Here is a 23,118-nt window from a genome sequence, read left to right on the forward strand (position 1 = left end):
ATTAACAAAATTGTTCTTGTCTTGAAAAAATCTAATAGCAAATGTTTAAAATTGCTTATTATTCAAAAAGTTTGTTTTAGAAAAAAGTAAACAATACAAAAACAGCTTTTAGATTTTTGATGTTCAAACAAAAAACTACAAGTAAGTATGAACTCATCTATGTTGTCAAAGGGAGACAAAAATTAGTTCAAAGTGAAATACAGTAAAATTGTATTACAATAGATTTGTCTATTTTAAAGGAATATGGGTTCAAAAATTCCCATTACATATCAACCATATTGAGAATATCTTTATTTGGTAAATAAAACAAAGGCATAGCCCAAGAAATAGAACAATTCTTGTGGGAATTATTTAGATAAATTGTTTTTCAAGAATAAAAAGATAAATGATTTATCTCCCCTTTAGATAAACAAGTTTGAGCAATAGTTATATATCTCCCATTTCAAAATCTCAGATTTTCTCTTTCCTTGTATTTGTTTTTAAACAAACCTGTCAAAATATAATGAAATATTACTAACAAAGTCATTTCTATAAAATAATTATATATAACTTAAAAGTTGGCACAAATGAACAAAAAAATCATTTAGTTATGTATCATTATCATGTTTTAGAAATGGCATTGCTTTTAGGATTTATGAATTTTGCATTTGACTTTAAGAAGTAACAGGGAATTCTCCTGTTTTTCCTGAAATGTCCATTTGTTCCATTATAAAATAATTTAAATATCTTGAAAATGATGTTATCTACTCTCACTGAATTGCGGCTGTTTGTCATACAAGGACATTTTGTGGCTGTTTAGAATGACATTTTTTAATAATAAATATATTAGTGATAGCTAATTCCAAACTCTTCATATATTGTTGTGTTGTACCTGTACATTGCAGATCATTGTATGCATTCAATGTTAATGTACAACTATGTTTACTAAACTTAGTTAATGGTTAAACTACAGATTCTTAAACTCAATAACCAAAATTAAGTTTTAAGTAAAAAAATGTTCTCAAAGTATTAAAAGAAAGTTTTTAATTAATAAACTAATGTTCTCTGTTTCCTTTCCAGTCTGTATCAATTGAGCATGCTGAAGTATAATTAATACAACTTTACATACTAATTTTAGTAATAGAAAACAGCAGAACCAACACCTCTGAAGATTCATATAGGTATAAATCCCTTTAGCAGATACCTCTGGTACGGATAAGTTGTCATAAGAAATTAGTTTAAATACCACTATATTGACAACAAAGTTGGAGTTCACCAAACCTAACCATTGTCAATGTAGAGATAATTTGAGTTATGTACACTATATTGACAACAAAGTTACAGTTCACCAGACCTAACCATTGTCAATGTAGAGGTAATTTGAGTTATGTACACTATATTGACAACAAAGTTGGAGTTCACCAAACCTAACCATTGGCAATGTAGAGGTAATTTGAGTTATGTACACTATATTGACAACAAAGTTGGAGTTCACCAGACCTAACCATTGTCAATGTAGAGGTAATTTGAGTTATGTACACTATATTGACAACAAAGTTACAGTTCACCAGACCTAACCATTGTCAATGTAGAGGTAATTTGAGTTATGTACACTATATTGACAACAAAGTTGGAGTTCACCAGACCTAACCATTGTCAATGTAGAGGTAATTTGAGTTATGTACACTATATTGACAACAAAGTTACAGTTCACCAGACCTAACCATTGTCAATGTAGAGATAATTTGAGTTATGTACACTATATTGACAACAAAGTTACAGTTCACCAGACCTAACCATTGTCAATGTAGAGATAATTTGAGTTATGTACACTATATTGACATTAAAGTTACAGTTCACCAGACCTAACCATTGTCAATGTAGAGATAATTTGAGTTATGTACACTATATTGGCAACAAAGTTGGAGTTCACCAGACCTAACCATTGTCAATGTAGAGGTAATTTGAGTTATGTACACTATATTGACAACAAAGTAGGAGTTCACCAAACCTAACCATTGTCAATGAAGAGATAATTTGAGTTATGTACACTATATTGACAACAAAGTTACAGTTCACCAGACCTAACCATTGTCAATGTAGAGATAATTTGAGTTATGTACACTATATTGACAACAAAGTTGGAGTTCACCAGACCTAACCATTGTCAATGTAGAGGTAATTTGAGTTATGTACACTATATTGACAACAAAGTTGGAGTTCACCAAACCTAACCATTGTCAATGTAGAGGTAATTTGAGTTATGTACACTATATTGGCAACTAAGTTGGAGTTCACCAAACCTAACCATTGTCAATGTAGAGGTAATTTGAGTTATGTACACTATATTGACAACACAGTTGGAGTTCACCAAACCTAACCATTGTCAATGTAGAGGTAATTTGAGTTATGTACACTATATTGACAACAAAGTTGGAGTTCACCAGACCTAACCATTGTCAATGTAGAGGTAATTTGAGTTATGTACACTATATTGACAACAAAGTTGGAGTTCACCAGACCTAACCATTGTCAATGTAGAGGTAATTTGAGTTATGTACACTATATTGACAACACAGTTGGAGTTCACCAAACCTAACCATTGTCAATGTAGAGGTAATTTGAGTTATGTACACTATATTGACAACACAGTTGGAGTTCACCAGATCTAACCATTGTCAATGTAGAGGTAATTTGAGTTATGTACACTATATTGACAACAAAGTTGGAGTTCACCAAACCTAACCATTGGCAATGTAGAGATAATTTGAGTTATGTACACTATATTGACAACAAAGTTGGAGTTCACCAAACCTAACCATTGTCAATGTAGAGGTAATTTGAGTTATGTACACTATATTGACAACAAAGTTGGAGTTCACCAGACCTAACCATTGTCAATGTAGAGGTAATTTGAGTTATGTACACTATATTGACATCAAAGTTGCAGTTCACCAAACCTAACCATTGTCAATGTAGAGATAATTTGAGTTATGTACACTATATTGACAACAAAGTTGGAGTTCACCAAACCTACCATTGTCAATGTAGAGGTAATTTGAGTTATGTACAATAGTTGATTGATTGGAACACTGCTGATGTTTCTACTGCAGTTACCTAACTCACCTTTAGTTTTTGCTGGTTTCAGTTTAACTTTTCCCAGCTCAGCAGCCAATTCTCCTGCCTTCTTTTCCTCACTTCCTTCAACACTAACAGATTTAGATTTAAGTTTTACTTTGGTTAATTGATCAGCAAGCCCACCACCAGAAACTGGAAGAACAGGGGGAGTATATGGAACCTGTGAAGACATTTGTTGTTGTGTATATTGTTGCTGTTGAGTATACTGTTGTTGTTGAATATACTGCTGTTGTTGCTGTTGAGTATATTGCTGTTGTTGTTGTTGATTATATTGCTGTTGAGTATATTGTTGTTGTTGTTGGTTATAGTATTGTTGTTGATGTGGTGATCCAGCACCATATGGTTGTTGTTGTTGTTGTTGATATACTAATCCAGTATTGTGTTGTTGATGGGTGGGGCTATATGGATCTGTTGGTTGTCCTGGATAATAACCTTGTTGAGGATGTAAAGGACTGTATCCCTCTGTTGATTGCTGACGTGGATATTGTAAGTGAGGGTCCTGAACTTGGTTACGATTTATGTCTGTTTCACCAGATTGTCTTTTCTTTCTACCGAGTTCAAATGACGTCACAGATTGATGCCCTGGAATTTTTTCAATAGGAGGTGGTGGTGGTGGTTGATCATACCCTACTGGGTGAGGAGGAAGAGGTGGGGAGACAGGTCTGACATAGCCTGGTGTTGTGGGAGCAGGAAATGATGGAGGACCACGTTGACCAGAACTTCTCTGATTACTAGTTCTGGGAGATTCATGTCTTCTGGTCATCACAGGAGATAAAGATGCTTTCCTTGTCAATGATGATTGTCGTTGTAAAACTGGACTACCAGAAGGATGTCCAATACCTCCCATTTGTGGTTCTCTATAATTAGGAGAACTCATATTTTCATAACCAGTTCTTGTTTGTCCATTATGATAATTGTTCACTTGTTCGTAATTTGAATCACTAGGAGAACGATCTGATCTGTATGGTATTTGACCTTCTGAATGCCTATGAACTAGTGGTGCTGGACCACCAGTTCCAAAATAAGAGAATGGTTTTGATTGGCTAGGATCAGGATGTGACATATGCTTTTGTTTCATCTTTGGTGATGCTGGCTGTTGGCGAAGAATTTGTTGTTGATGGGCAATATTGCTTTGTTGTTGATGATGGGTAAATTGCTGTGGTGAGGTGTGTTGTCTTGGAGAATGTGGATGATCTGTAAATACATCATCTTGAACAGACTGAAATAATAAAATAATTTAATTAATTTGAGAAATATGAATGTCCAAAATCCATGTGTATAGAAAACAATTATACTTTTTCAAGTGTATAGAAATGCACTTTGTTCTAATGAAATGAAATATGGACTTTCACTTGACATAGAAATTGAAGTTCAAGTAAATCATCTATTGTTGAAGACATCATATTGATCTTCAGTTGTCTTCATTGGTTTCTGTGTAGTTGGGTTGCTGTCACATTGATATATTTCTGTTATCTTCTATTCACATATATAATATGTGAATAATAAATACAGAGTTAAAATAAAACTTATTGGTAATGGTAAAATGCAGTGTTGTTACATGCTTCATGCACAATAGTTTCAATATTTTTTGGTCAAATACTAAGTAGCTCTTCACAAATTAAAGTATGCAAACTGTATATTTTCATAATTTTTGGTTAGGGTGTTCCAGTTGATGGTAAATCAAGAAAAGTTATTCAGACACATAAAATTTCTATGGCACTATATTCATTCGCAAATGATATCTTAGAAACACTATAGCTTAAGGAGAAATAAATAAAATTGATTTTTAATCAATCAAGACCTATAAAATAACTGCATGTGAATTACCCTATTATTATAACAATCCTAGGAGATGTAACTATCAAATACATTTGTACAATCTGTTTATCAAGTTTATTGGTTAAGGATTGCAGATGACTGAAACTTTTACTTTTGAAATATTTTGTCCTCACTGCTTTCAATCTTCAAACTTTATTTTACCTTTTAAGTATTTTGATTTGAGCGTCACTGATGAGTCTTTTGTAGATAAAATTTGTGTCTGGCATACAAAACTTTAATAAAGGTTTCTATAATGAGGTAATGTAAAAATAATGTACGACTGTTTTTTTTAAAAGTACAAAATGTGTCATCTTTTAAATTTACATAGGTCACAGTCATCTCATTTTGGAATGTAATGATGAACATGATGAAGTAATTCCTTTTATATCTCTCAAACTTTATAAACTGAACAATTGTAATTCATGAAGTTGTTACCTGACTACTCAATCGTGTACTGGGACTCCTTTGAGGAGTAGCAGGCTTTTTCTGTCTCCTTTGGTTGTGCTATAAAACAAAAAGAATTCTTAATTCTTAAAATGTTTCACCAGCAAGTTTAGTTTCTTCAGGAGATGCAATGCTTTCTGGCAAAATATGTCAACCAATAAAACTATTGCAATGAATTAAAATCACTTGAGTGCTGTTGTCTTCTGTGGCGACATATATAGTTACTTTGAATTGAAATATGACTCTGAGGATTGGGCAGATTGGAACAATTAAATATGGACAAGCTGACAGACTAGTGGACAAACAAAAAATGAAAAAAAAATATAAAGCCATTATTTAACAAATTACTCTTGAGGAACTATTCTGAAATTACTGAAATTAAAAAATACATATTTCCTTATGATGGTTAATAATTGTATAGAATTTCCTTCCATTCTAATGCATACTGTAGGAGAATGGATTTTCTCAAATCAAATAAATTTTGTATAATTAAAATAAAATATCTTTGGAAAGACTAATCTGAAAATTACAGGAGTGCTTACAATAAAATGTCATACCTGCTTTATTGAACATTGATTTCATGTTGAAAGTAAGATAAAGATTTTACTTAAAGCATCACATAAACTTAAATTTTTTAATGATCTATGGCAATGAAGTCAAGGGTAGATAAATCTTGTTTGACAGACAAACACACCTTACAGGTTTTTTTTATACCCCAAATAAAGTGCGGGCTTCACTCATTGATGACCTATTGTTGTTAATTTCTGGTCTCTTGTGAAGAGTTGTCTAATTGGCGATCACACCACATATTCTTTTTTATATTGACGGTTTTGACCTATTGCCCACCTTCTATTCTTCAATCTGCGGTATCTGGAGATTGATCTTTCATTTTACTTAAACCAATCTGTTTCATTGATGAATCTTCCTTTGATTTCAAAATTTATCAAAATACTGAGGGAATACTTACAGGGTCACCAGGTATGACATCATAAACCCCTGCCTGGGAATACATCTCTCTAGGGCAAGGAGGTGGCATCCCATCCCCTTCAAATATTACTGCTTCATGGGGTGGGGCTGGGAGCCCTCTATATTGTACTTGACCATTCATCTCAGCATCATCGTGTGGAAAATCTGGAAGAGGACCTAAATAAACAAAAATAAACTATAATATAAGTGAGAAAAAACTGTATGTAAATGCACGAAAAAATATATTTGGAAATCTGGACCCTCAAACAGGATCAATTAAAAAAAAGACACATCTAAGCCTTTTCAAGTTATTAAATGGACAATGCCCTAAGTATCACTTAACGCTACTTAAGAGTCTATAACTCATAAACTACAAAAGCCAAAATCTTGAAGTTAGGACTTAACCTTCTTCTAGCATGTCTAGTCACAGGAAACAACATATCAAAATTTGAAAAGATTTGGTCAAGGTGTTTTCAAGTTATTGCAGGGTCAACACTTCATGAAGCATGTATGCCAATGAGACAACAAAACAAAAAAAATGTTTATACATGGCAAATACAACATTTTGTCTTTTTAAAAAGGGACATTAAAGCTATACAACCCAAATTGAACTTTGATCTATGTTTTTGGTAATAACATTGTATATCCATTTCATAAAATTTGTGTGAGCCGAGTAAATATAAAAAAGAAGATGTGGTATGATTGCCAATGAGACAACTATCCACAAAAGACCAAAATGACACAAACATTAGCAATTATAGGTCACTGTACGGCCTTCAACAATTAACAAAGACTATAAAAGGCCTCATAAGACAATGTAAAACAATTCAAAACGAGAAAATTAACGGCCTTATTTATGTAAAAAAATGAACGAAAAACAAATATGTAACACATTAACAAACAACAACCACTGAATTTACAGTCAGAGTGTGAAAATGGCAACTCCAGAAATGTTTCCAATTTATAAAGAGACACAACTCAAGAGCTGTAAATGTGACACCAAATAGGTTTAAGGCAAATTAAGTTAGAGAACATAAACCATTATGAAGACATAATTTGCTATAAATACGAAATTACAGACAAACAAGGATAAAACATAATCCCTAAGTTAGAGATTGGGGCATAAAAAACTACATCTAGGAGTCAACATATACTGTCTTGAAAAACACTTACAGATAAGTGCCATTACCACATTTCAAGCTATATAAAACTGCATTGAGTCTAAGTCAGTTGTGGATAAACTGGTGCTACAAAAAATCTTTATATGTCAAAAACAAACTTTTCTTACAACAGTCACAGATTTGAACTTGTAAATTTTAAAAGATGTGGTGAGGTTTATCTAGTTTATGAGTACTCAATTTCGTACCTTTTTTATATCTCTTAAGGTACTTAAAAGAATGTATGATAAAATCAGTCTTTGAGAAAAACTCTAAGCTTTACACAGTTCAGTGTCCACGTAATCCTTTACAATAGATAACTTGTAATATTAGGCATATTTATTCAATCATTCAGGCAATCTTCCAATATAATTATCATGGTTATATAGGAGAGAAAGAAGGGTTTGGAATCTGGAAACTAGACTGTAATTTTTGGAACATTTTGTTTGGAATCTGGGAGTTATAGTGTATAAAATTTGGAACATGTTGTTTTAGGATGTCTGAAATATATAAAACAGACATAAAATCTGTGTATATGTTTTACATGTTATATAATGTAGTGTATAAGTGTGATGATTCATGTACCAGAAGTGTTACTTTCCTGTCTCTCATCATGAATTAAAAATCTTAATTTTATGACAAGGTGCCCATAATCATATCAAATTTAATATCTTTTACAACAAACAAGAATCTTCCTGGATTCGTCAAATATCAGGATGCATTTAAGTCAGTCTCCGTGGGAGATTCATCAGCATCTAAAGTCATGACATGTAAAACATAATCTCTTGCAGATTTTTTTAGCATCTTCTGTCTTGTCACATAATATTATGAAGTTGTTACAGATCAACTTAGTATAAAGAATATTATTTGAATTATTCTCTGATTTTATCATATTCATTTCCTTCAGATTATTATCGTCTACGTCTTTTATGAAGCATTGGTATAAAGATCTTTATTTCTTTGGTACATTGATCTAATTTATAAGATCTTATAATAATGAAATATCAAAGCTTGTGTCTGCAAAAATTGCTAGTTCAACTCTGAAGTATTTATTTCTACAAATCAATAAAACAATTATTGGGAAAAAAAGAAAACATTTACCAAGAACATGCATCCTTATATATCATGTATATCCTCAATAATTAATTAAATGCTGTCCGATTGTACAGAAAATGATGGTGTCTGAATAAAACTTTATAGCACATTTGACATTCAGAATCAAAAATTCTTTTTTATCTAACTCAAAATTGACTAAAAGATAATGAATGTTTACAAATAATATGACAATTTAATGACAAAAGCCACTTAAAATAACTTCTGATATCAGACTTTGTCACCTTAACAAATAATCAATACAATGTATCAGAAAAAATAACAAAGAAGCTGGTGACCTCTTACCTTGACATCAATGACAACCAGGACAAGATGCTACCATCAAATATCATCATTCCAAATCATCCATATTTATGCAAATATTAATTTTTAAATATCTTTAAAAGCATATAATTTGATCCCATGTGTTAAAATAATACAGTGTGGAGTAGTCCACTTGTCATCTAGGGTTGACAGGATTCACTCACAGGTCTGCTTCAGCAGCAGATGGGTTGTTCAATTGTAAGTGGGGAACATGCAGGATATGCACAAGTGATGTGCAATCAATAAAATAGTTGTAATTTGTAAGTGAAGCCGCAATTAAAATGTCTTAAATTCAATAGAAATGTTAAATATCATTTTTTACGAGAAACTGGTTACACCTAATCTTAAAAAGAAGGCTTTTTATTGCTTAATCACATATTTTCTTCAATATTTATTTCAACAGTGCAAATAAAATATCAAAACATTTTCAATAATTATTTTTCATTAATCAATTTTACCTACAAAAATAAACAAATATTTTCCAAACCTTTTATATGAATTTGCTGTTTTCACAAAATATTTGTAAACATTGCACAATGGATTGGATTGTTAATGGTATTGATTTCCCTTTGGGGGCTTTATGGGCATTCAACCATATTAATAATCAAAATAACAAAAAATACATTTTTTCTTTAAAAACCATATTGCCAATCTGTGTTTATCCTCTTGTAATGTTTTCCTGTAACATCTGTATTTAAATGATATTGAAATAATTTGGTGACACACACACTGACAAATAAAGGCAGATTAATAATGTCCTCTTTCCACAATTCTATGTGATCAATTGATTGGCAAATCAAGTTATATTTTTTTTTGGTGTAAAAAACTGAACAAAATACAAGAAATGTTTCTAAATAAAATGCTGCTTTAAAAGGACAAAATTAAATTATGCATGAACATTAATGCTGTTCTCAGTCACAAAACGCTTCATATTTTTATAATTTGGACAATAATAGCTACTTTTTATCAATATAAGAGGAAATGTTAATAATCAGTAACTATTTTTATTTAAAACTGGCCAGATGAATGGATTACAAAGCTATTCAAGTCTAAAATTATATTTTAAATTGGGTGAGAAAAGTGGATCTGCGTAAAGATTTTAGAAATATACAATACTAAACATTTACTTTTGGAATATCTATATTTCTTAAGGCAAAATGTGACTGTAAGCTAATATAAAGCTGTCTTGTTGAAGCTTTTTATTTTAAGAATAGACTCAATTTTTCAACTTCACAACTGTACAAACTGAGGATGTGTGGAAAGGACTTCAGCATTAATGGAAATAGATGAATATTTTACATAATTAAAAATAAATTATTTTAAATGTAGCATTAGTATTAGGGAATGGATCTGAATTATAAAGAAATACTTCAGGTTAAATAAGTTTGAATTGCTGAACAATTAAATTTGTGAAAACCTATAAACAATAAGTATTTTTCATTTTTCCATGTTGAAGCATTATAAATTAGTAAATTATTGAAAAACACAATGTATTTGTAACTTATTGAAATAAAACATTTTTAGAAATTTTTGGTTTATTTTTAACAGCAAAATATATTCAATGCCTCACTTTTCACATAATTTTCTAAAGCAGTTTTTGGGGATCATTTTTTCAGTTATTTCCCCTTAATCTAATATTTTTTTTTAACTATTTATATGTTTTATAAAATGAAGAGGTGAGACTTAAATAAAATAATGTCTTGTTTTGTCTATGAAAAATAGTCGGACCTGCTAACAAAGCATTGTTAGTATAAGGACTTGTGGTTTTTGATTAAGAATTAAAAAAAAAACCCAGCTGAAAGTCAAATATAGGTTGTTTATCCATGCTGTAGATCTTAAAAATGATATATTTGTATGCTTATCATATGTAGGAGAAAATGAGTCCAATAATTGGCAATGAAACTTTCCATTATTATCATATTGATGGATCCATCTATCTGCATCCTCAAAATATTTTCTGCAAATTAACATCTATCTTTCATCAAATCAAGAACATTTTCTATCTCTAGGTAAGAGAATCAGTTATCTTATCTTTAATTAACAGACAAAACTTGACAGTTGATTGTGTTTAGTCCAATATGACAGATGGCATGTTAATGACTTTTAAACTTCAGCCAATGGGAGATAACTCTATATTACTTTAAAATGAAATTTTAAATATTTTCATATTAGTTTCATAATATATATAAAAATATTAAATAAAGATATTTTTTATTATAAATATGAATTTTTAATTTCTTACAACCTTTAAAACTTATTGATTGACAATTCACTGATAATAAATTATGTAACTGTCTATACACAAATATTTACATAAATTAATTGTATTAGATAAAGGTGAAAAAGCAATTTTTGATCTGTATCCTCAAGATGTGTATGAGGTTAGAATACTTCCAAGAAATACAGAGCTGACATCTGTAAAAGTGTTGATAGTATTGATCCATTCATAGTAACATTCCTTTGTTCCATGTATAAACCTGGCACAACACTGATAAAACTGACTATTGATTGTTATTCCAAATAATTCTTCTAAATTAGCCCCAATTATCTCAATTAATGATGTGAATAAATATGAGCTTGCAGTATGAACAATCAGGGACATATAGGCTCTGCATAGCACTTGCTGAATGTCCTAATGAACTTTACATTTCTTTTTAAAATGATCCAATCATTATTTGAATCTTTAATTTTTCTTAAAGTAATGTGATTAATACTTACCTATGCGTACCTCAGTAAATTATTTGATGAATACTTTATCAAAATGTGATAATTTTAGAATTAGAAATATCTTATGTAAAATGTTACAGTCCATACAATATACAATGTAATTATATAATGGATGGAGATGTGAGGTACACATCACTATATCAGTTTTAGCTACTTTAAAGTATCAGAAACTAAGAAGTAGGTGTCTGGCCGATCTAAAAAAAGGTTACATGCTACAACTCATCATTGACAAGATGCAGATTTAAAATATGAAGTGTGACAAATTTTTCTAAAAATTTATTAAAAATATGGAAAAATATAAAGTATCAGCAAACAGGAAGAAGATGTATGAAAAAGGCTCACTTATGTCCTTTAACCCAGACAAATGTGAAATCATCCACATAACAAGAAAACATAAACCAATCATCTATAAATACACATTACATAATCATATTTTAAAATCAACAAACAAAGCAAAATATCTTGGCGTTTCCATCACAAACGATCTGACATGGAATTCTCATATAAATGACATCACGAACAAAGCAAATGCATCACTGAGATTTATAAAACGACGTCAAAACTAACAGCATAAAAACAAAAGAACTGGCTTACAAAACATACGTAAGACCAAAAATTGAATATTGCAGTGTCGTCTGGGACCCCTGGCAGAAACAACAAATACATAAAATCGAAATGGTACAGAGAAGAGCTGCCAGGTATACACTCAACCAATACAGCTATCAAAGCAGTGTAACAGCCATGCTTGAACATCTAAGATGGCCAACATTACAACAAAGAAGAAATCTTGCATCCGTCACCATGCTATACAAAATTCAACACCAATTAGTCTCCATCCCAGTAAATACATACCTAATACCATCCAAAGAACATAAATTTATACAGCCATTCTCTCCCACAAACTATCATTTGTATTCATTTTTTCCTAGAACAATAAGGTTGTGGAATACCCTACCATATCAAGTAGCCTGTAGCCCAGACTTAGAAGCTTTTAAGTCTGGTGCAAAACCACATATGTATTGCTAAATCAAACCATGTTTTTAACTATATACAAAAAAAAATAAAAATAAAAAATGTTTTTTCTTGCAATTATTGTAAATATGTTTAGTTTTAATTTGTTTCCCTAGCATGTGCCTTCTTGTAATCTTCAACATATTGAAGTTAAGAAGTATTATGTAGATAGATAGATAGACATAAGAAGTTGTCATTGACAAGCTGCTGACAAAATATTTAGTCATTCTGTTTAACAGTTTCTGAGAAAAGTGTGAAGATTTAAAACAACTTATCAGCAAACAGGAAGTATAGTTATCTGACAGATTAGAAGAGTGCTCCAAATTCAAAAACTCAGCACAGTTAAGCTGTAGATCGAATATGAAGGTATTCTGTTTGTAATTCTAAGAAAAGTGTAATGATAAATTTTAAGTTCATTCAGCAGATTAGAAAAAATATGGTTAACAGGAAGAAGGTAATTGACGGATACGTTAATACAGGATGCAGTCTTGTAATTGACTGCTCAATAGGCTTACATGCAAAACCATGCAAAAGCTGACCTTTGAAAATAAAATGAAACTGCGAGCTGACTTAAATAAACCCTGAAACCAAATTTCAGAAATCCTTGTATCGTAGTTCCTGAGAAAAATACGAAGAAAAATATTCATGGGACGGACGGACTGACGGACTGACGGAAGGACAGACAGAGGTAAAACAGTATACCCCTCTTTTTGAAAGCGGGGGTATAAAAATAAAACATGCTACATAGATAAAAAAACATGTTCCTATCCTGTATGTACTAATGTGAAATTGTGATTTAATCGAGAAAAAAAAGTGGGTCATGCCACGATGAATAAAAAGTTAAAAACATATTTTTTCTACTTTCTGTTTGCTGTTTTTAGTAGGCTGCACCACTTCCAGTAAACATGATATCCTTCCACTTTCCTGGATTGATATCCCCAAAAAGATGCCAGATTTATTTTCACTCTATATATATGTTTCAATTCACCTGCATAAACATATAATCAAACAGAAAAAACTGGACTATTTTGTTTTCCTCCATCTTTTGACATGGACTGGAAACTAGAGTTGTAATACAAGACTGATACCTGACACATTACAGCTCATTGTGAACCTGCTGACCAAAATATAAAGTAACTTTGTTCAAACAAGGAATTATTCGAATCTGGAATGATTTTAAATTCTGGAAAATAACAAAGAAAAACTTGAGATAAAAAGCTAACCCAACCAAAATTGGTTAGCATATGACTATGGTACATTTTGCTCTAATGGATTAAACTAACAAAGGCCAGAGGCTCCTGACTTTGGACAGACACAAATTGTGGCGGGGTTAAACATGTTAATGAGACCTCAACCCTCCCCTTATACCTCTATCCAATATAAAAAAGTAAACACATAACAATACGCACATATAAGTCTCAGTTCAAGAGAAGTCCGAGTCTGATGTAGGCCTGTAACTAACTATAACTGACCTTGATCAGACCTATTACTAACTATAACTAACCTTGATAAGGACTATAACTAACTATAACTGACCTTGATAAGGCCTATAACTAACTATAACTGACCTAGATAAGGCCTATAACTAACTATAACTGACCTAGATAAGGCCTATAACTAACTATAACTGACCTTGATAAGGCCTGTAACTAACTATAACTGACCTTGATAAGACCTATAACTAACTACAACTGACCTTGATAAGACCTATAACTAACTACAACTGACCTTGATAAGGACTATAACTAACTATAACTGACCTTGATAAGGCCTGTAACTAACTATAACTGACCTTGATAAGGCCTATAACTAACTATAACTGACCTAGATAAGGCCTATAACTAACTATAACTAACCTTGATAAGGACTATAACTAACTATAACTGACCTTGATAAGGCCTGTAACTAACTATAACTGACCTTGATAAGGCCTATAACTAACTATAACTGACCTAGATAAGGACTATAACTAACTATAACTGACCTTGATAAGGACTATAACTAACTATAACTGACCTAGATAAGGCCTGTAACTAACTATAACTAACCTTGATAAGGACTATAACTAACTATAACTGACCTAGATAAGGCCTATAACTAACTATAACTGACCTTGATAAGGACTATAACTAACTATAACTGACCTTGATAAGGCCTGTAACTAACTATAACTAACCTTGATAAGGCCTGTAACTAACTATAACTGACCTTGATAAGGCCTGTAACTTATGGCATCAGTATAAGGATTCTCAATCATGTCTTCTAAATCATCAAAGGTATGCAGTATTTCTTCTATTACCCTGAAAGTATAATTCAACCTCTAAGTTAAAATAATCCAGTTTCTTCTGGTACTCTGAAATAATCCAATGTCTAAATTAGAATAATCCTATGTTTCTTTATACTTTAAAAAAAAACAAACAACCAAGGTTAAAGTTCTGCAAGTCACATTTTGCAAATTGCTGGATACATTACAAAGCTAAGTTATATTTAAATACATGAGGGTTGTCTCAAACCTAGATCTCACATTACAAAGGAAATAAAGAGGAAATTCACTTTCAATAAGTTTGTCAACTGAAGATAATTGATTTTAACAAAAACTTCCTCAATTTTCATAATTTGGTTAATAAAATGCATTTAAAAACTCTTATCTTCTGAATTTAAACACTAAACATAAAACAATAGAACAATGATCTTTCCTCCTTCTAAGATACATCTTATATTAAAGACTTTTTACAGCTTGGTTTACAGAATATTGTATAAAAACAACATAAAATGGTAGAAAACTATAAAGGATTAAAATTAGTTTAGGTGTTTAAGTCAGATCTGTTATTTCTATCTTTATAGACTCGGGCTGCTTGGCATAATATAAGTTATTGTGCTTTGACACAACTAACAGGATTATATAGACAGTGTTGAAAATAGTTGATCTTTGAGGATGAAACTCTAAACTCTAAACTTCTACGAATTCAATGCTTTCTAAATAAAAGAACAGAGTTACAATGTCCCCTGCCTTTCACATAATTTATCTAGACAGCAACTAACACATTGTTTGTTCTTATAAACTTTTTATGAATATCTTAGAGAAAAGAAGGCTTCAGAGTAAAAACAATTCAGGTTTACAATATAATTAATTATTCCAAGGGGCATAACTCATGAACAAAATGCTAGTTTGATATACATGCTAGACAGTTAATTTCATAAGGAACATGTGTGCTAAGTATTAGGTTGATGTAACCAGACTACCTTAAACATAATCTTTCACCTGGTATGGGCAGATGGAATTACAAACAGACAGTAAAACACAATGCTTCTCTGCTATTGAGGAAGGGTATAAAAAGTTCAGACAAATTCAATTTTCATGATAGAAATACAAAGGATATGGGTATCCATCCATAGCTCAAATCATAGTACCGATACATGCACAGAAAAAAATACAAATAAAAGCATAGACACTTAGCTTTTATTGCTATTCTTTATCTTAAAATTACAGAGGCCTTCAACACAGAGCAAACATGCTCTCATCTCACAGCAAGTTTAAGACAGATTTTACAAAGAGTAAGTTCTGCTCATTTCAGAATGAAGGAAGGACATAGAAATGAAATAGCATACATAGGGAGCACTATATGCTCAGTTGCCTTAGCTACCTCATGGTGGGGTTGTGAGAATGGAATAAATATAAATAATTCCATTTAGAATTGAAAATCTTGAAAACCTGCCACGTTATTCACAAAATATATAACTACTAAATGTGATCACAGGTTATACTGATGTGTTCATGAACAGCAAGTATTTTTATCAGTAAATTTTTCAGGGAAAAGGGGCACTGTCCAAAAACTATTAGTAAAAATTAATATGTTTTTCCTAATGAATTTTCTGATTTATTGTTACAAAACCTTTGCTGTATGAACCAATTCAATTAATCATTGAAGTGTCATATCTTAAATAATTTTATGGAGACCTTTTTCAAATCAAAACTAGGATGGGTGGACAAACACATGCATAATTTTACAAAAAACACAAGCCTAACTATAAACAAGATTGCACACGCTGAAATGTCGCGCCTTCTTTACTAATCATTGATTTTATGTTAATAGTCTAAGTATAAAGCTTTATTACAACTGTCACATAAAACTTAACATTAACCAAGATAACTAAATAAAGACCAATGAACCATGAGAATGAGGTCAATGTCAGATGAACCATGCCAGGCAGACATATTAACGTTAAAGACACCCTTGTAGATTTCGAAAAAGAGTAGGCTAATGCCGCTACAAGGCAGCACTCGCACCCACAAAGTGGAAAGGGATTAATATAAGTTGCAAAACTTGTTTCCCAATCCACGATAAATAAATATGTTTAAACTATATACAGCTAACAATGCTTCCATACAACAATTATAGTTGACCTATTACTTAGAGTTTAAGAAAAATAGACCAAATCACAAAAACTGAACACTGCATGATCAATGAACCGTGAAAATGAGATCAAGGTCAAAGAAAACCTGTGCCACTAACATATAGATCATAAAATATTTCTATACACCAAGTATAGTTGACCTTTGGCTTATAGTATTAGATAAAGAGACCGAAACTCAAAAACGTAACTTTGACCACTGAACCATGAAAATGAGGTCAAGGTCAGATGACATCTGCCCGCTAGACATGTACACCTTACAATCATTCCATACAACAAATATAGTAGTCCTATTGCATAAAATATGAGAATAACAGACCAAAACACAAAAAATTAACTATAACTACTGAACCATGAAAATGAGGTCAAGGTCAGATGACACCTGCCAGTTGGACATGTACACCTTACAGTCCTTCCATACACTGAATATACTAGCCCTATTGCTTATAGTATCTGAGATATGGACTTGACCACCAAAACTTAACCTTGTTCACTGATCCATGAAATGAGGTCGAGGTCAAGTGAAAACTGTCTGACGGGCATAAGGACCTTGCAAGGTACACTCATATCAAATATAATTATCCTATTACTTATAATAAGAGAGAATTCAACATTACAAAAAATCTGCACTCTTTATTCAAGTGATCACTGAACCATGAAAATGAAGAACATTGGACATGTGACTGATGGAAACTTTGTAACATGAGGCATCTATATACAAAGTATGAAGCATCCAGGTCTTCCACTTTCTAAATATAAAGCTTTTAAGAAGTGAGCTAACGCCGCGGCCGCCGGATCACTATCCCTAAGTCGAGCTTTCTGCAACAAAAGTTGCAGTCTCGACAAAAACTAAATATTTCAATAAACCACAACTCATAAACAACCAATTTTCAATTAAACATCAGACGGCTTGGACGTTATATTGTGGAGATCCACAGTTGGAAGTGAAAATATAGAAATGTTTGATGATATTTATTTTCAATCAAACAGAATACAAAATTGAGGTCACTGTAGTTTTGGCTCAATTTGCATTTCCACTAATTGATAAACTTTGAGATTAAGTTACTTTTAACTCTTTGGTTCTTCAATAAGTTGAACCTCAGTTCTAATTCTTATTAATAACAACATGGAGTACAACTTACTGATTACTTGGCTCAGCTGACTTTTTAGCTCTATCTTCTGCTTGTTTTTTAGCTCTATCTTCTGCTTGCTTTTTAGAAGACTCTGCTTGCTTCTTAGTAAATTCTGCTTTCTTCTCTTTGTAAACTTGTATTGCTTTATGTCTCCTGACAGCTGAAATAATTGTGAATGACTTTAAACATACAATTTAATAAAAGCAGAAAAATAATTTTGAAGATACAAAGAAGGAATGCAACATAATAAATCCTCCATAGAAGTCTGTTCACAGGTTATACTGATGTTTTCATGAACAGCAAGTATTTTTATCAGTAAATTTTTCAGGGAAAAGGGCCACTGTCCAAAATCTATCAGTAAAAATAATATGATATGACACATTCCCCATTTCCTTTCTCAATTTTATTCTGCTGTTATTATGTAGAATGTAACAAATGAAAATTTGGACTGGTAAATAAAGGGTTGCAAAGATTTTTATAGATGAAAAATGATCAGTCTCTTCAAGCTGCATTTGTGTAACAGAATTATTGCGGTATGTTCAATAGTTTCTTGAGGTTGATGAGAAGGAACATACCATGAAAAGGTACACAGACTTGTTTCTGAAGATAAATATACAAGTCTCCTGCCATCTCATTGAGTTCAACTAAAGATATTTCAAATAAATAAAAAGAGTGATATGTTTTGGTTTTTTTCTTCATGGATTTCTTTATTGGTGTATTTGTTGATATACCTGTAACTGATATCCTCTTACCTGACTGGGATATGACAAGTTTCTTTAGTATTTCATCATTGGCTTTATCAACATTACATACAACACCGTCTGTCATGAATACTTTGGTTTTACCAATCTGAAATACAATTGCTGGTGTCATATGGCATTTTGAACCTCATGGAAAATTGACCCTGTCCTAATACATGTACTGCTATGGTAAAATCCCCCCCAAAAAACCCTTATATGGAAAATTGCCCCCCCCCCCTGGTAAATTGAACCCCTACATAATTACTAGAACATTATACATAATATTAAGGCTCATCAATCATTGAAAATCAGACATACAAAAAGGGGAGGTAAATATTTCATGAAAGGAAAAAAATACCCTGGTTTGGTATATGTGCTCTGAACATACTGAATGAAGACTTTACCAACAAAACTTAATTCAAAATACTTATTGAAGCATTTTGACTAAACCATGTATCTGGAATGCTTTGGTTATTTGATATCATGACTTAAATTTACCATGGTAATAAAGGGGCAGTGGCAAAGTTATCATGACTCAGTGTAATTGTAAAAACATCTTCAAAATATGATTTTATATGTACCAAATATTAGTTAAGGTATCAAAACTTTACAAATAATTTGAAATATTTTTTTTTTTTAAATTAGAGGTGTATGGACAATGGTTATTAAATATAATTACTGTTGGTATGGGCAAGTATGAGCTAAATGAACAATAACATATCAACAGTGACCAAGTTCAATATTTTAAAACGACAGTTGAACAATATAAAAAAGGTTGTGTCACTGTTTTATTTGCAAAATAGTATCCAAACAATCATAACAAGTATGAGAATTTTCGTTAAACAGTCTTAAAAACATAGTTGACACTCGGTGAAATTGCAGTAGTAATTACACCTTATATAAGAATGCCAGCTTTTGATTGGCTGATAGCCAGTGTATTTTTCGCATATTCTAACATATTTTCCTCATTTCAAACGGATCTGCCTTTTTTCACCACTGCCAGTGAATATGCCTCAAATACCATGGTACATGTATTTGCCATTTTGGATATTCCTTTTTTACCCTTGCGAGCATCTTCCCGTCTTTTTTTTCGGATATGACGTTACATAAAGACAGTGCGAACACGTATACGTACCTGTATAGTTCCTGCGGTATATTTTATGACAGTACTTGTCCTCAAATAAATATTTCCTTTTCCTAGTACAGAGAGTTTAAATTAAAATTTATTCGGTGTAATTAAACAGATATATCATGTTATGGAGGGTATTTGCAAAAAATACAAGTCTTGGGACAAAATTTCCCTTGCCTAGCGGCTCGGGAAATTTATGTCCATCAACTTGTATTTTTCGCAAATACCCCTCCATAACATGATATATCTGTTCAATAGTCCCAAAAAGTCAAAATTACTTTACTTTGGTTAATTTAGTAAATGATGTAACTTATATGACCTACGTTTTTTTTTCAATCTATGTCATGCTCTGTGCTAAAACATTTACTTAACAATATCCAGAGCAGTATGTGTTGACCTTTATGTTAATCTAATCAATATTAAATCTATTGTTATCACATCTCAGTTATACATATGATAAACAAACTCTGTCATATTACCTGATATCCATCTTTTTCACTGATCACACAGAATTTGAACATTTCTTTACATTTTTCAACGTCAGGTATCATAGAGTGGGAAGGTAAACAAGACAACATCAAAGCTTTATATCTGAAAATACAACCAGTCAGGTATCATAGGGAAGGTAAACAAGACAACATCAAAGCTTTATATCTGAAAATACAACCAGTCAGGTATCATAGGGAAGGTAAACAAGACAACATCAAAGCTTTATATCTGAAAATACAACCAGTCAGGTATCATAGGGAAGGTAAACAAGACAACATTAAAGCTTTATATCTGAAAATACAATCAGTCGGGTATCATAGGGAAGGTAAACAAGACAACATCAAAGCTTTATATCTGAAAATACAATCAGTCGGGTATCATAGGGAAGGTAAACAAGACAACATCAAAGCTTTATATCTGAAAATACAATCAGTCAGGTATCATAGGGAGGGTAAACAAGACAACATTAAAGCTTTATATCTGAAAATACAATCAGTCAGGTATCATAGGGAAGGTAAACAAGACAACATTAAAGCTTTATATCTGAAAATACAACCAGTCAGGTATCATAGGGAAGGTAAACAAGACAACATCAAAGCTTTATATCTGAAAATACAATCAGTCAGGTATCATAGGGAGGGTAAACAAGACAACATTAAAGCTTTATATCTGAAAATACAATCAGTCAGGTATCATAGGGAAGGTAAACAAGACAACATCAATGCTTTATATCTGAAAATACAATCAGTCAGGTATCATAGGGAAGGTAAACAAGACAACATCAATGCTTTATATCTGAAAATACAATCAGTCAGGTATCATAGGGAAGGTAAACAAGACAACATCAAAGCTTTATATCTGAAAATACAATCAGTCAGGTATCATAGGGAAGGTAAACAAGACAACATTAAAGCTTTATATCTGAAAATACAATCAGTCAGGTATCATAGGGAAGGTAAACAAGACAACATTAAAGCTTTATATCTGAAAATACAATCAGTCTGGTATCATAGGGAAGGTAAACAAGACAACATCAAAGCTTTATATCTGAAAATACAATCAGTCAGGTATCATAGGGAGGGTAAACAAGACAACATTAAAGCTTTATATCTGAAAATACAATCAGTCAGGTATCATAGGGAAGGTAAACAAGACAACATCAATGCTTTATATCTGAAAATACAATCAGTCAGGTATCATAGGGAAGGTAAACAAGACAACATCAAAGCTTTATATCTGAAAATACAATCAGTCAGGTATCATAGGGAAGGTAAACAAGACAACATCAATGCTTTATATCTGAAAATACAATCAGTCAGGTATCATAGGGAAGGTAAACAAGACAACATCAATGCTTTATATCTGAAAATACAATCAGTCAGGTATCATAGGGAAGGTAAACAAGACAACATCAATGCTTTATATCTGAAAATACAATCAGTCAGGTATCATTGGGAAGGTAAACAAGACAACATCAATGCTTTATATCTGAAAATACAATCAGTCAGGTATCATAGGGAAGGTAAACAAGACAACATCAATGCTTTATATCTGAAAATACAATCAGTCAGGTATCATAGGGAAGGTAAACAAGACAACATCAATGCTTTATATCTGAAAATACAACTTGAATTAATGGTCAAAGCAAAAAACCGAATGATTTAAATCTATCAAGTAAAGCTGATAACAGATATGTTGAATGTCATTAATTCAACATTCTCTTTCCTTCTATTATTGTAGTTTCATAATAAAACCCATTAAAAAAGAGACAAAGCAGAATGAAGATATGTATCTTTCAGGCTTGTTTTTCATGAAATGTTTTCTTATGTATTCTTTAATCTCAAGTGTTAGAAAACTTCTCTCTACATGTCATCACTACATACCTACTGACAAAGTCATGAAACTTGATCCTGTAAGGATATCCAAACTTCTTTATTTTGATTGTCTCACTGATACCAGTATATCTCAGTTGTGCTAGAACATATTCTGGTATAAATGTCATAGCTGCCTTTGTAGTATTTGGTTTCAAACATCTAATTATATGTGGTGTAGAGGACTGGACCTTGATCATCAATTCTGATAAGGAACACTGAAATAGATACATTAATTCTAATAAGGAACACTGAAATGGATACATTAATTCTGATAAGGAACACTGAAATAGATACATTAATTCTAATAAGGAACACTGAAATGGATACATTAATTATGATAAGGAAGACTGAAATAGAGACATTAATTCTGATAAGGAACACTGAAATGGATACATTAATTCTGATAAGGAACACTGAAATAGATACATTAATTCTAATAAGGAACACTGAAATAGATACATTAATTCTAATAAGGAACACTGAAATGGATACATTAATTATGATAAGGAACACTGAAATAGATACATTAATTCTGATAAGGAACACTGAAATAAAGACATTAATTCTGATAAGGAACACTGAAATAGATACATTAATTCTAATAAGGAACACTGAAATGGATACATTAATTCTGATAAGGAACACTGAAATAGATACATTAATTCTGATAAGGAACACTGAAAT

General features: G+C 31.6%; 1 protein-coding gene across 1 annotated transcript in view; it reads right to left on the reverse strand.

Moving 5' to 3' along the window:
* LOC134712440 (unconventional myosin-XVI-like) overlaps positions 1–23,118 on the reverse strand; it is an 84,548-nt gene that overhangs the window by 24,941 nt on the left and 36,489 nt on the right. The window contains exons 25-32 of the mRNA XM_063573976.1: positions 22,444–22,649; positions 20,551–20,662; positions 18,955–19,051; positions 18,212–18,362; positions 14,865–14,956; positions 6,347–6,522; positions 5,371–5,439; positions 3,106–4,336 (exon numbers count right to left, since the gene is read on the reverse strand). Coding sequence (XP_063430046.1) covers positions 3,106–4,336; positions 5,371–5,439; positions 6,347–6,522; positions 14,865–14,956; positions 18,212–18,362; positions 18,955–19,051; positions 20,551–20,662; positions 22,444–22,649 — 2,134 coding nt within the window. The remainder of the gene's footprint in view (positions 1–3,105; positions 4,337–5,370; positions 5,440–6,346; positions 6,523–14,864; positions 14,957–18,211; positions 18,363–18,954; positions 19,052–20,550; positions 20,663–22,443; positions 22,650–23,118) is intronic.

Source organism: Mytilus trossulus, chromosome 3 (genome assembly GCF_036588685.1).
Source record: "Mytilus trossulus isolate FHL-02 chromosome 3, PNRI_Mtr1.1.1.hap1, whole genome shotgun sequence".
Taxonomy (NCBI): Eukaryota; Metazoa; Mollusca; class Bivalvia; order Mytilida; family Mytilidae; genus Mytilus; species Mytilus trossulus.